At 47.4% G+C, this 13,475-nt stretch overlaps 1 protein-coding gene across 4 annotated transcripts in view; it reads left to right on the top strand.

Annotated features, from left to right (window-relative positions):
• The window catches only part of CCDC120 (coiled-coil domain containing 120), a 41,451-nt gene that overhangs the window by 16,561 nt on the left and 11,415 nt on the right, over positions 1–13,475 (top strand). For all 4 annotated transcript variants that reach the window (XM_063433169.1, XM_063433168.1, XM_063433167.1 and 1 more), the window contains exons 2-3: positions 6,948–7,091; positions 7,267–7,335. In XM_063433169.1, coding sequence (XP_063289239.1) covers positions 7,299–7,335 — 37 coding nt within the window. In that variant the 5' untranslated portion in view covers positions 6,948–7,091; positions 7,267–7,298. The remainder of the gene's footprint in view (positions 1–6,947; positions 7,092–7,266; positions 7,336–13,475) is intronic.

Raw genomic sequence — 13,475 nt, 5'->3', positions numbered from 1 at the left:
TCCCCAGCGGCAGATTGTATCTCAGGGAGCTGAAGGTGCCGTCCTTCCTCCCCAGCGGCAGTGTGTGTCCCAGGGAGATGAAGGTGTCGTCCTTCCTCCCCAGCGGCAGGCTGAGTTACAGGGGGCAGAGGTTGTTGTTCCTGCCCCCCAGCAGAAAAGTGATATGCCAGGAAGGCAGTGTGAAGTAAAGGGAGAGGAGAGCAGCGTCCTCCCTCCCCAGCAGCAGTGTGTGTCTCCGGGAGCTGATGGTGTCGTCCATCCTCCCCAGCGGCAGGCTGAGTTACAGGGGGCAGAGGTTGTTGTTCCTGCTCCCCAGCAACAAAGTGATGTGCCAGGAAGGCAGTGTGAAGTGAAGGGAGAGGAGAGCAGCGTCCTCCCTCCCCAGCGGCAGTGTGTACCCCAGGGAGCTGAAGGTGCCGTCCTTCCTCCCCAGCGGCAGTGTGTCCTGCAGGGAGCAGAGACAGTCAGTCTCGCACCCCAACCGCAGGACAAGGGAATGAAAGGGGAAACAGCTGGTCTCCCTTTTCCCCAGCAGAGAGAGTGGCAGGGAGAGGAGTATGCTAACCCCTCTCCCCAGCAGCAGTTCACCGTCCAGAGAGAGGAGCTTGTTACACCCTCTCTCCCACGGCAGCCTAACCCACCAAGGGGAGATGTTAAGCCCCACAACTGTGCAGATGGGACTGTAGTCTCTGCACTTACAGCACAAGGGATAGGGACGGTCGGTCCTGTTCCCCAGCCTCAGGGTGATGGATCCAAAGGGGAGACAGTCGGTCTCCCCCTCCGGCAGTCGAGCTGTGCACCAAAAGGGGAGACAGTCAGTCTCCAGCAACCAGGCGCCCACCAGACTACTCCCGTGGTAGTGCTGTCAACCGGACAGAGTACCGCTGGTCTCTGCCCCCTCAGCAACCCACCAAGGCAGCCTACCAGTCTTCCACCCAGCAGGGGTGAAACACCAGAACCTGGACAAAATTCTCCCTCACCCAGATGTAGTAACCGGTTAGTGTGGGTGGGCTGCTCTGTTATTTCTGTTTTGTGGGTGGGTTGCTGGACTAACCAGGGCACTGACCGGCAGAAAGTCAGGTACCCTGTTAGTCTAATTGGCAAAGGGGAGAAATGTGGCGAAACCAGCTTCGCCACTGTGAACTGGAGAGGCCTGGCTGCTAGCCTCCTACCTGCTGACTATGGCCCCTGGAAAATTGGTACAGTTAAAGATTTATATTTGGGCATATTGTACTGTATATTGCTGCTACTGGCCCTTTTAACAGCATCTATGGACACATTGGGACTTTTGGGACTACTGTCCCTTTAAGACTGTGAAGCATGTTCTAGTGTGCTGCCTGTAATATTGTATATGTATTCATGTGTTAAGTTTAACCTGGGTGATATGTATGCAGCATTCATCTGATTGTTCGGTAGAATCACTCCATTCATTATATTGAGTGAAACTACCGAACAACCAGACCACCCAGGAATAAGTGTGCCTCCAATTACAGTTTGCAACAATGTTGCAAACAGGTAATTGGCAATCCATGTAATGTATTCTTTGTCCTCTGGGTGGCCGCCATTCGGGAAACGAACACGTGGCGGCGGCCATCTTAAACTACCGAACAGCGGTGTTTTGCCGTCGAGTGTCTGGAACTAAAATCGGACACTTGACTAGGCAAACACCGCTGAGACCTCCATACTTCCAGGAATTCGTATATAAACTGCCGTTCGGTAGAAAGAACCCCACAAACAAGGGAATTCATTCAAACCCTCTCCAGGCTCTATAACACAGGCAATTCGTCTGTTTTCATTCCCTTGTTTGTGACCGACCGCAGGGCCAAAATGCATGGAACTGTTTTCGGATACTTTACCCATGCGGTCGGTCAAATCTTTGGAAACCCATATCTGCCGAACTGTTCATCCGAATGACTTGAATTTTGGATATGTTTCCCCCCTGAATGAGGGCTATCCAGCGATGCTGGATTTAAAGGCGTACCCCCTGTTTTTGGGGTACATCCAGGAATTGGGGAAAAGGGTGTACGGTATAATTATGTTAAGTGCTAATCTAAGGGGAGGAAATGTGTGGGAGGTACATCCATGTGATTGGTTAAATTCATCCTCCCCCTGGGAGTGTCCTGTATGTACTTGGTTGTAATAAAAGCCAGACTGGGTGTCCCAGTCCAGAGTTCTTGCTTAACCCTCAAAGCGATGTGTCGTCTCGGTCTTTGGGGGAATGGGATTGTAAGCTGACTGCCAAGAGTGTAAGCCGATGTCTGCTTTTCTTGTTCAGCTGTTCCAGTGTTCGTGTGGTTCCAGTCGGGAGAATGGTGTTTGCAGTAGCTGCCTGTGCATCTGGAAAGGGGATTATCGCCTAAACTGGGTTTTATCCTCTTGTAAGTGAAAAGGTCCGTTACATGCAGTATGTAGTATTAGATGGCAGGTCAAGGTTGGTATTAATACACTATATGTAGTATTAGGTGGCAGGTCGAGGCTGGTATTAATGCAGTATGTAGTATTAGGTGGCAGGTCGAGGCTGGTATTAATGCAGTATGTAGTATTAGATGGCAGGTCGAGGCTGGTATTAATGCAGGATGTTGTATTAGATGGCAGGTCGAGGCTGGTATTAATGCAGTATGTAGTATTAGGTGGCAGGTCGAGGCTGGTATTAATACAGTATGTAGTATTAGATGGTTGGTATTTGTGGCGAAACCAGCTTCGCCACTGTGAACTGGAGAGGCCTGGCTGCTAGCCTCCTGCCCGCTGACTATGGCCCCTGGACATATTGCACTTTAAAGACTATATTTGGGCAGGTATAATTTGTATTGCTGCTGCTGGCCCTTTAAAAGCAGCGATGGACATATTGGAACTTTTGGGACTACTGTACCTTTAAGACTGTGAAACGTAGTACAGTAATCCTGCCTTTAATACTTTAACTGTCATGTATGTATTGTTGTATGCAGTTAACCTGGGTTATATATATATATATGCAGCCTTCATCTGATTGTTCGGTAGAATCACTCCATTCATTGTATTGAGGAAACTACCGAACAACCAGACCACCCAGGATTAAGTGTGCCTCCAATTACCGTTTGCAACAATGTTGCAAACGGGTAATTGGCAATCCATGTAATGTATTCTTTGTCCTCTGGGTGGCCGCCATTCGGGAAACGAACACGTGGCGGCGGCCATCTTAAACTACCGAACAGCGGTGTTTTGCCGTCGAGTGTCTGGAACTGAAATCGGACACTCGACTAGGCAAACACCGCTGAGACCTCCAGACGTCCAGGATTTCGTATAGAAACTACCGAATGACCCGTCGTTCGGTAGAAAGAAACATACGAACTGGGGGATTCATGCGAATCCCCCTTAGTCTCTATAACCCAAGTAATTCGTCTGTTTGCGTTCCCTTGTTTGTGACCGACCGCAGGGCCAAAATGCATGGAACTGTTTTCGGATACTTTACCCATGCGGTCGGTCAATACTTTAAAGTCCCATAACTCCCGAACCGTTTATCCGAATGGGCTGATTTTAACATATGTTGTCCCTCCAGACTAGGGCTATCTGGAGATATTGGATTTGTGGATGTACCCCAAGTATTTAGGGTACATCCAAAACTTGGGTAAAAAGGTGTCCCTGTTAATTATGTTAAGTGCTAATCTAAGGGGAGGAAATGTGTGGGAGGTACATCCATGTGATTGGTTAAATTCATCCTCCCCCTGGGAGTGTCCTGTATGTACTTGGTTGTAATAAAAGCCAGACTGGGTGTCCCAGTCCTCAGTCTTACTTAACCCTCAAAGCGATGTGTCGTCTCGGTCTTTGGGGGAATGGGATTGTATGCTGACTGCCAAGAGTGTAAGCCGATGTCTGCTTTTCTTGTTCAGCTGTTCCAGTGTTCGTGTGGTTCCAGTCGGGAGAATGGTGTTTGCAGTAGCTGCCTGTGCATCTGGAAAGGGGATTATCGCCTAAACTGGGTTTTATCCTCTTGTATGCTGAAACGGTCCGTTACAGTATTAATGCAGTATGTAGTATTAGATGGCAGGTCGAGGCTGGTAGTAATGCAGTACTGTTATTGGGGTTTATTCCGCGTAATAGAGAGGTGCTAGGTTCACATGACTCGATAGGTGTGTGCGTGTTTATAATTAAGGTTCTTATGTCATTGGAACTGGCAGTGCATCAGCTCTAGTTGTCCTGCCCTCGGTGACTCATTGGGAGCAGTATGGAGCAACAATTTTCTACAATACTCTAAGCAGATCATAACACAGCATCCTGCGCTCTATCAACCGAAACTACTACAAAAACAATGGCTGCAGCCTTGTCACACGTAGTATGGTACTGTAGCAGAGTGTCCTGGAATTGGTGTAGATGGTGTAGGGAGCAGTAGTGGAATAGCAGTGTCATGGAATTGGTGTAGATGATGTAGGGAGTAGTAGTGGAATAGCAGTGTCCTTGAATTGGTGTAGGGAGCAGTAGTGGAATAGCAGTGTCATGGAATTGGTGTAGATGGTGTAGGGAGTCGTAGTGGAATAGCAGTGTCATGGAATTGGTGTAGATGATGTAGGGAGTAGTAGTGGAATAGCAGTGTCCTTGAATTGGTGTAGGGAGCAGTAGTGGAATAGCAGTGTCATGGAATTGGTGTAGATGGTGTAGGGAGCAGTAGTGGAATAGCAGTGTCATGGAATTGGTGTAGATGATGTAGGGAGTAGTAGTGGAATAACAGTGTCCTTGAATTGGTGTAGATGTGTAGGGAGCAGTAGTGGAATAGCAGTGTCATGGAATTGGTGTAGATGGTGTAGGGAGCAGTAGTGGAATAGCAGTGTCATGGAATTGGTGTAGATGGTGTAGGGAGTCGTAGTGGAATAGCAGTGTCCTGGAATTGGTGTAGATGATGTAGGGAGTAGTAGTGGAATAGCAGTGTCATGGAATTGGTGTAGATGATGTAGGGAGTAGTAGTGGAATAGCAGTGTCCTTGAATTGGTGTAGGGAGCAGTAGTGGAATAGCAGTGTCATGGATTTGGTGTAGATGATGTAGGGAGCAGTAGTGGAATAGCAGTGTCATGGATTTGGTGTAGATGATGTAGGGAGTCGTAGTGGAATAGCAGTGTCATGGAATTGGTGTAGATGATGTAGGGAGTAGTAGTGGAATAGCAGTGTCCTTGAATTGGTGTAGATGTGTATGGAGCAGTAGTGGAATAGCAGTGTCATGGAATTGGTGTAGATGGTGTAGGGAGCAGTAGTGGAATAGCAGTGTCATGGAATTGGTGTAGATGGTGTAGGGAGTAGTAGTGGAATAGCAGTGTCATGGAATTGGTGTAGATGATGTAGGGAGTAGTAGTGGAATAGCAGTGTCATGGAATTGGTGTAGGGAGCAGTAGTGGAATAGCAGTGTCCTTGAATTGTTGTAGATGTGTAGGGAGCAGTAGTGGAACAGCAGTGTCATGGAATTGGTGTAGATGGTGTAGGGAGCAGTAGTGGAATAGCAGTGTCCTGGAATTGGTGTAGATGGTGTAGGGAGCAGTAGTGGAATAGCAGTGTCCTGGAATTGGTGTAGATGGTGTAGGGAGCAGTAGTGGAATAGCAGTGTCATGGAATTGGTGTAGATGGTGTAGGGAGCAGTAGTGGAATAGCAGTTGTTACAAATCGCTATTTGTAACTGGCCCTTTAAATGAGAAATTGCCCTGCTTCCCTGGATTGTGGAGAAGCCTATTTGCCAGCCTCCTTCCTTATGACTATGGCCCTGTGTGAGCGGTGATACCCCAGATGGCTATGCCATGGAGCCTATTCATATAATGAAAGACTATGGGAAAGACTTTAGCTCCGTGGCAATTGAACTGTGTGAATAGGATCTGCGCGCTATTCGGTAGTTTTGTGCGCTCAGATCCCAGCTATCTGGGGATATGTGAAATGTCTGTGTGTTATGTGTAAAATGTGACTTTATGTATTTTAAAGTGTTTTATGTTGTTTTGCAACCATGTGGTTAATGGAGTCTGCCTCTAGTCCTGGATAATTGAATTACTTCCCCCCATTGTCTCCAGGATAGAGGGCCCTGTAAAACCATGCTTCCAGAAGGTCAAATGCACATTTGTACTAACTTCTGAACCCCTGGTCCAATTCGTATGATTTTTGAGTATGTTGTTCCCCTGAATGGATTGATTGTGAATATGTATTTTTATGCGAATGTGATGTATATTTTGGGAGTTATGAATGTTGTGTAAAAACTGTATTTTTACTGTCTGTGATAATTATGTTAATCCCTTGTGTAGCATAATTATATCACAGACATAGGGGAGGATTTTGTGTGTAATTACTGGGAGTGGTTTTAATGATGTACGTGTATGATTGGTTGTTTTGTCCCGCCCTGTGGGTGTGCTGTATTTTCAAAATGGTAATAAAAACCAGGCTGGGTGTTCCAGCACCTCAGACCTCTTCTGACCCTCAATACGTAGCCGTGTCTCGTTATTGGAGGGAACTGCTATATCACACTGGGGATTGCTATGCGCTGCATATTCCCCTGAGCTCTTAATCACTTAGCTCTTTTAAGAGCTTGTTCCTGTTACGCTCTCCTGGAGGAGAGGTCTTCCCCACACGGTCCTGGAGGACAGAAGCCGATCCAGGGTGGAAGGAAGACGGCGCGGCTCCAGTTAAGCTACGGCGGTTGTGGAGCCTGCGGTGGTTGTGGTGTCGTCTGCAGTGCTTGGAGTCCTCTGAGAGCGCTAGGAGCATCCATCAACGGAGGGTACTCGGTCGGAGTACACGGAGCTCCGTTACAGCAGTGTCCTGGAATTGGTGTAGATGGTGTAGGGAGTCGTAGTGGAATAGCAGTGTCCTGGAATTGGTGTAGATGGTGTAGGGAGCAGTAGTGGAATAGCAGTGTCCTTGAATTGGTGTAGATGCTGTAGGAAGCAGTAGTGGAACTGATCCTGTGAGCTTGCGCTCTAATTTGACGTGTTCTTTCTATGTTCCAGGCAGTGGGTGTAGATCGTGTGAAGTAGATGGCGTGCAGCATTCTCTGTCACGGTGACCTATACCTGCAGTGCAAGGTGATAACTGACCTGGTAATCCTCCAAGTGTGATATTAAAGGGACCCTTCTATTGCTGCAGAATTTCAGGTGAGCAATGTATCCCATTTACAGAGACTGTCCAGATAGCTGTGTGTGCATGGAGGGTTATGTAATGGGCGAATCTGCAAAATTAACTTTTTTCTTTTTTTATGTTGGTTTGTCTTCTTATTTTATACTTCCAATGTTAATCATGCCCTTTCCAATCCTCTTTCTCCTTTTATAGAGACCCCAGACTCTAATTTTGAATAATTGAATATGGAAGTTAAAGGTCTTTGGGGGATCTCCACTACAGGTAAAGCATGCATTATCTCCTGCCTCCAACACCCCGCACTTTGTGGTCCGTCGCCTCCTGCCTCCATCACCCCACTGTGCCAAATGTGCCTATACCACTAGCCTCCTGCCCAAGGACTATGGGACATATACAAAGACCCTGTTCAGGAGTTTAACCTCCCCAGCCACCATTAGTAGCTTGCCCTGGTTGCCCCTGGTTCGGCACTTTCCCTTCATGCGAATGGAACCGAACGCTGGCTATCTGGTGGCCATTCGCATGAACCAAACCCACGAATAGTCCTTGAAACAAAAGCCCTGTTGTGGATTACAATATTGTTGCTGTTGAAACTCTTGTTGCAATATCCTGCACCTAATAACACATACGAATTTAAAAACGAACAAACCATATCTAATTTGTTCATATACATATAACAGTTTGCTGAACATTAGACCACCCAAGCCAGTCGTGTGCCGCCAATTGACACATTTGACTCTATGCCAAACCGCAACCCCAACGTTCTAAGTGGTTCACTGGATCAATTCGTACGCACGAACACTTGGCGGCGGCCATCTTGTTTTGTCAAACGCGTCCAGCGGGATTTGGTCGTCGAGTGTCTGGAACTATTTTCTGACACTCGATCTCCCAAACCCCGCTGAGACTTCCAGGACCAGTTAGATTTGTGATGAGCCATCCGAAGAAGGCAGCATTCGGTAGAAAGAATATATGAATGAAGCAACGACCATCACACGCACGAACGTTTATGGGAACTATTGTTCAACATTTTTAAGGCACAAAGAGACCGGCATGGGAAATGGGACTTCCATCTATCTCCCGAAACCCTGAACCAATTCGTATGATTATTTTTTTTAATATGTTGTTCCCCTAACCATATGCTATCAGAAAATATATATTTTATGGGGTTTGGATATAGTTTTAGGGTATTTCTGAAAATGTGTAAAAATTTTCATTTTTTTCGTTTGGAGATAGTTGATACAGTAAGTAACTCCATTATCTCCCAAGCAGAGGGGAGGAATTTATTTATTTATTTTATTTATTTATAAGCTTTTATTGGGTTTTCAAGAATAATCACAGTCCTATTGAGAGGGTACATAAGAGAAAAAAAGGGGGGGGGGAGGGACAACTGACAGTTACATCCAGGATGACAACTGACAACTTGTTAATAAGATACATTGTTGAATAGATACAGTTTGGAGTATATAAAGTATATATAGTATAAAATAGGTAAAGCTTTGCAGGATGCATACATTTGTTATCCTAGCACTGGACACTGAAACGACAAATTGAGACTAGCACTGAGGTCTTGACTGAGACTGGACGTTGTCCTTTACCTGGCCCTGTCGTTAACTCGATCCTGACTATCGCTGTGGTGTTTGTGTAATATAGTGTTACTGTGTGGTCTAGTGTTGTGGTCTAGTGTTGTGTCATATCTAGACTAGTGATTGTCTACTGAGGTGGTAGTCTTGTACCAGTGTATGCAGCACGCAGCTGAGTTGGAGAGTATCCAGTGGCCTAGTGCAGGCCGCCCAATCTGATCATTGCCAGTGGTTGTGTGCGTTAGATGTGTCTCACTGCTTACTCGTGTTGCAGGAGGCTCTTTCGGTATGGAATCTCCATATGAGCGGGTGTGAGCTACAAGTAATCAAACGGAGTCCTCGGCTATGAATCTCACCCATGGATCCCATGTTTCCCTGAAAAGTGTGTATCTGTGGGAGACGGAGGCGTGAATCTCTTCCATAGTTTTGATTAAGTCTACTTTAGCTACCCATTCCCTGATTGTGGGGATTTTTCCATTTTTACAGGGATAAGCAGATTGGCTGCAGTAAGGAGATGTGTCAGGAGGGCTTTCTTCGTCTTGGGGATTGAGGGATTGAGGTAGGTAGGATCAGGAACAGCAGAGTGTGTGGGGTATGTGGTAGTTGGGTACCCGTCACAGTGTTGATCATTTTGACAATGTTAGTCAAATACTTTTGTGTGAGCAGACAGTGCCACCAGATGTGTGCGAGGGACGCCTTTGGCTGGGAACATTTCCAACAGACATCTGGCGTGCCTGGGAAGATGTTGTGGATTTTGGCCGGGGAATAATGCCACCTAGATATTCTCTTGTATCCACTTTCTTATACCTTGGTGCATATGGATGCCGTGTGTATTTGTGATGGGGCAGTCCGCCATTGAGGTGTCGTGATCTGTATATTCAGGTCTGTTAACCAGGTGTCTGTGAAGCGGAGTAGCTGGGCACCATGGTCGGCCTGCAAGATTATTTTTTTTGTCAACCTTTCTTTTATTGAGGCAAACGTTATTAGGGATACAGAATGGAAAGTGAGTGTACGGTAGATATACAGGTTGGGTACATGCTAACACATTTTGACAACTCTTATGAATAGCAGCCGTATTTTATATCAAGTAAGCGATCCAACATCTGAATTACACAATTAACGCAATAGTTTTTATAGTGAGACATAGATACGTATTAAGCAGGTTCCATCTGAAACAGTTGTACATAAGCTACGTCTGTTCTCTCTAGATAATTACAAATAGCAAGGGCCATCAAATTAAACTGTTAGTTGGTTATACAGGTATGTTTAGTGGTGCCCTGTTATGGATTCTTGTTATGGATTAAGAATAATCGCCTCATCAAAGTAGTTGGGCGAATACAGTTATTAGAGAAGAACATGTAGGCTGATTATGACATGCTAGGGCTGGCATGTGGGTGCTAACAGAATTGAAAAGTACACACGCCCGTCCGTGCAACGCACAATGATTTTGGACACTGTAGGGACAGTATGTATTCACAGGCATAGAGCAAAACAATCATACAGCAAGATTATATATAGGTTTGAGCCTCAGGTGTCAATGAATGAGACTGTTAACAAGCTATACCTAGCCTTGAATTGAAGTCCCTGTCTCGGAGTCTATATAGTCGTGTGATTAATATGAGTGGGACTCGGTTGTCGATTGAAACCCAGGTTATGTGCTCATATAAGGCCGTGTGTTGCCTGACAAGTCTAGTGTGTGTGCGGTCTAAGTCTGATTTACGGTGCTTAAACTGGGCTGGTGGGGCTGGGCACACATTTCCACTCATTAACCCGTGCTCCCCTGCTGATGTGTGGATCATTGGGTGAGACGCTTGTTAGGCAGAGTGTGGAGCAGGGATACATGTGCATGTGTATGTAATGTATATTTGTCAGGACTCTGTGAATCCTCACTGCATGGTTGGATCCATGAGTCCCACTCTAACTGTGTATGTGTGTGTGTAAGTTTCATCTGCTAGTGTCTATAACTATATATGACTACCTACGAAGGCAGGGTGCGTTATGTAAAGAGTCCTTGTTCGTTACAGTAGAGCAGTCCATATACCATCTCCTTTTGTTCCGGTCCCTGGAATCTCTTAATCAGCCGATTCCTCTTCTGGGTATCAGAGGGGCGCCCGATCGTGGGCGACTGCTGGGCATCCCAGGGAGCAGCAGTCGTGGGTGTTGCGGTGGGTGGGGGGTTGCGTGCGGTGGCGGGCTTCTCCCCAGCTCCAGGTCTCGTGTGGGGTTGACACCCTGTGGCCACAGACTCGGGTCCTTCTCGAGGCCGGGTCTTTCCCCTTGTGGGCGCTGCGGAGGGTTCTGGTGGTCTTCCGCCACCAGCGGGCGGGTAACCCTCCTGCGGGGTGGCTTGTGTCTCAGAGGTACTCTCCTGGTGACCTCCGGCCTGGAAGGGCGCTAAGCCCGCTGGTGTGAGGCTGCCTTGCCCAGGATCTGCCCTTCCTGCCACATGTTCTCCACCGGTTCCACCACCTTGTAGAATGTGGGAATTTGTTGGGCTTTCCTCTGCTCCAGCTGTTCCCAGAAACGGCGGAACAGATTGTCCAAGCGCTTGTGCAGGGACTGGGTGTGTTTAGGCTCGGCAGCATGGTCTGCAGGCGCCATTTTGCTAGGCCCTGTGCTGCCTCCTTGCGTGCCGCCCTCAGCCTCTGATAGCTCACATGCCATGCTTAAGCGGACCGGGATAACCCCCACCGGTCCAGGGGGGGAGGGGGGGAACTGGGGCTCCATGTAGGTTCCATCCAGGGTCGTGGCGGTGGGAGAGTGGCCGTCTCTCCCATGGCGCCTGTGCCTCGTGGCTTCAGGAGGTTAGTGGGTCGCGCGGTCCGGGACCCCGACATGCTTGGTGTCTGCAGGTTTGTCTCGAATTTCCCTGGCAGTTGGTGGCCCCCATGGACCTTAAAGCTGCCTTGATTCAGGTAGGTATGGTCAAGTTTGTCTTGTTGCTCGGGAGCTCCTGCAACCTGCGACCGCTCCATTCAGTAGTCAGGCTCCGCCCCTGCAAGATTTTGTAGAAGGTCGATAACTGTTTCGTTTTGACATTACGGGTCAGGCAATTTGTCTCAAAATCGGATAGGGTGCGGGGGCCCTTAAGTAAGGTTGCGTTGGCCATTAGAAAATGGGTTAGCTGGGCATAACGAAACCCTTGTAGTGTGTGCAGAGCCTCAGGGTCCACCAGACTAGCCAATGTCCGTATGGAGTCACTCTCGACCACTGAGCCTAGCGTCAGGTAGGGAGCGTCAAGTGTTTTATTGTATCGTTTCTATGTCCCAGGTTGCATTCCTGGAGGGAAGAGTGGGTTGTACGTGATCGGAAAAAGGGGGGAAGGGTGGGGAGAAATATTCCTAGTCTCTCGCATGTTGGTCCAAGTCCTGAGTGTAGGGAAGATGGTGGTGGGGTGGGCGGAGCAGCATGAGAGCAATTTTGAGGAGGTGCTTCTCTGCCATGGGAGTGTATAGAGAGGTACAAGGCTCACCGCGCTTTCGAGGGCTACCCATTGACGCGTCGGTGGGTATGCAGACCAGTCGTAAATTCTGGAAAGAACCTTGTAGAATTGTTCCATGTGTGGGAGGCCCAATCCTCCGCAGGATCTGTGTCTGGTGAGAACCTCATATGGGATTCTAGGTTGTTTCTGTGCACTGAGCTTAGTGAAGAAGGACTTGGGTATAGCTATGGGCAATGTTTGGAAGAGGTAGAGTATCTTAGGAAGAGAGTTCATTTTAAGAATGTTGATTCTACAGAGCCAAGAGAACTGCGGTTTATGCCAGGCTTGTAGGTCTTTCGAGATGGCTTGGTACAGCGGGTCATAGTTCAGGGCATATATGGAGGATAGGTCCGCCGATAGGCGAATGCCCAGATATGTAATGGATTTGTCTGCCCATGTGAATGGGAATGCGGCTTGCAGATATGTGAATGAGGGAGGAGTAATTTGAGGGGAGGAATTTTGTGTAATGAATGGTTAAACTGTGTGAGTGTTTCATTATGTGACTTTAGGTTTATTAGCTGTTCACTGTATTTCCCTGTGCCCAACAAGGTCCACCTGGGTGGCAACCTTGTTGGGAAAGTTGCATAAAATGCCAGCCTGGCCCATTAAAGCTTCAGATCTGCTTATCCCTCAACACGTAGCCTTGTCTCGTGCTTGTGGGGACCTGCTTCACAACTAATCACTAGCTCTTGTAAGAGCTCTGACGGTAGTAGTTTGTATCAGCATCCAATATTCCCTTTTTCCCCATAAAAGAATATTCCCAATAATCCACAGGAATAAATATCGCTGGTATCGCCAAATAATCCACACATGAGCCAAAGCTTAATGCTGGAACAAGACTGATTTACTGGAAGCAACAGGCATTCAATTTATACAGTAACAGACTCCTCCTCTGGGCCAGGCTGGATAATTGAGTTTCAGCAACATACTAAACTCAATTATCTGCTGGCCAGAAAAAATTACAATTTACAGCATTTTCAGAAAAGTACTTTCCATAATACATACAGTTATAATATTACATACACCCCTGGGTAGCTGAGGATACTGGGAGTCACATATCCAAATCTCACAAAATTCCGTTCGGTAGTTTCCGTGACGCATCGTGTGGAAGTTTGCCCGGCTCGCCATGTGGTGGTATCCGCTTTACAGTTCCATGAAATCAGTAGCAAGAGCCGGTCTCCGTTCGCGTCTAATTACACGAAAACTACCATACGAACGTTGCAGTTGGTTATATAGAAATGCTCCCCTTGTTCGGTAGATTTCACCTCCTGAATGCCGGTTTGATTCGTGAAGTGGAAGGTAATCAGCCGGGACTTCATGGTGCCATGCCGAAAACCGTTCCAGGC

Source organism: Pelobates fuscus, chromosome 9 (assembly GCF_036172605.1).
Source record: "Pelobates fuscus isolate aPelFus1 chromosome 9, aPelFus1.pri, whole genome shotgun sequence".
NCBI classification, from domain to species: Eukaryota; Metazoa; Chordata; class Amphibia; order Anura; family Pelobatidae; genus Pelobates; species Pelobates fuscus.
Note: the sequence above shows the minus strand (reverse complement) of the source record. Positions and strands in the feature narration are given on the sequence as shown.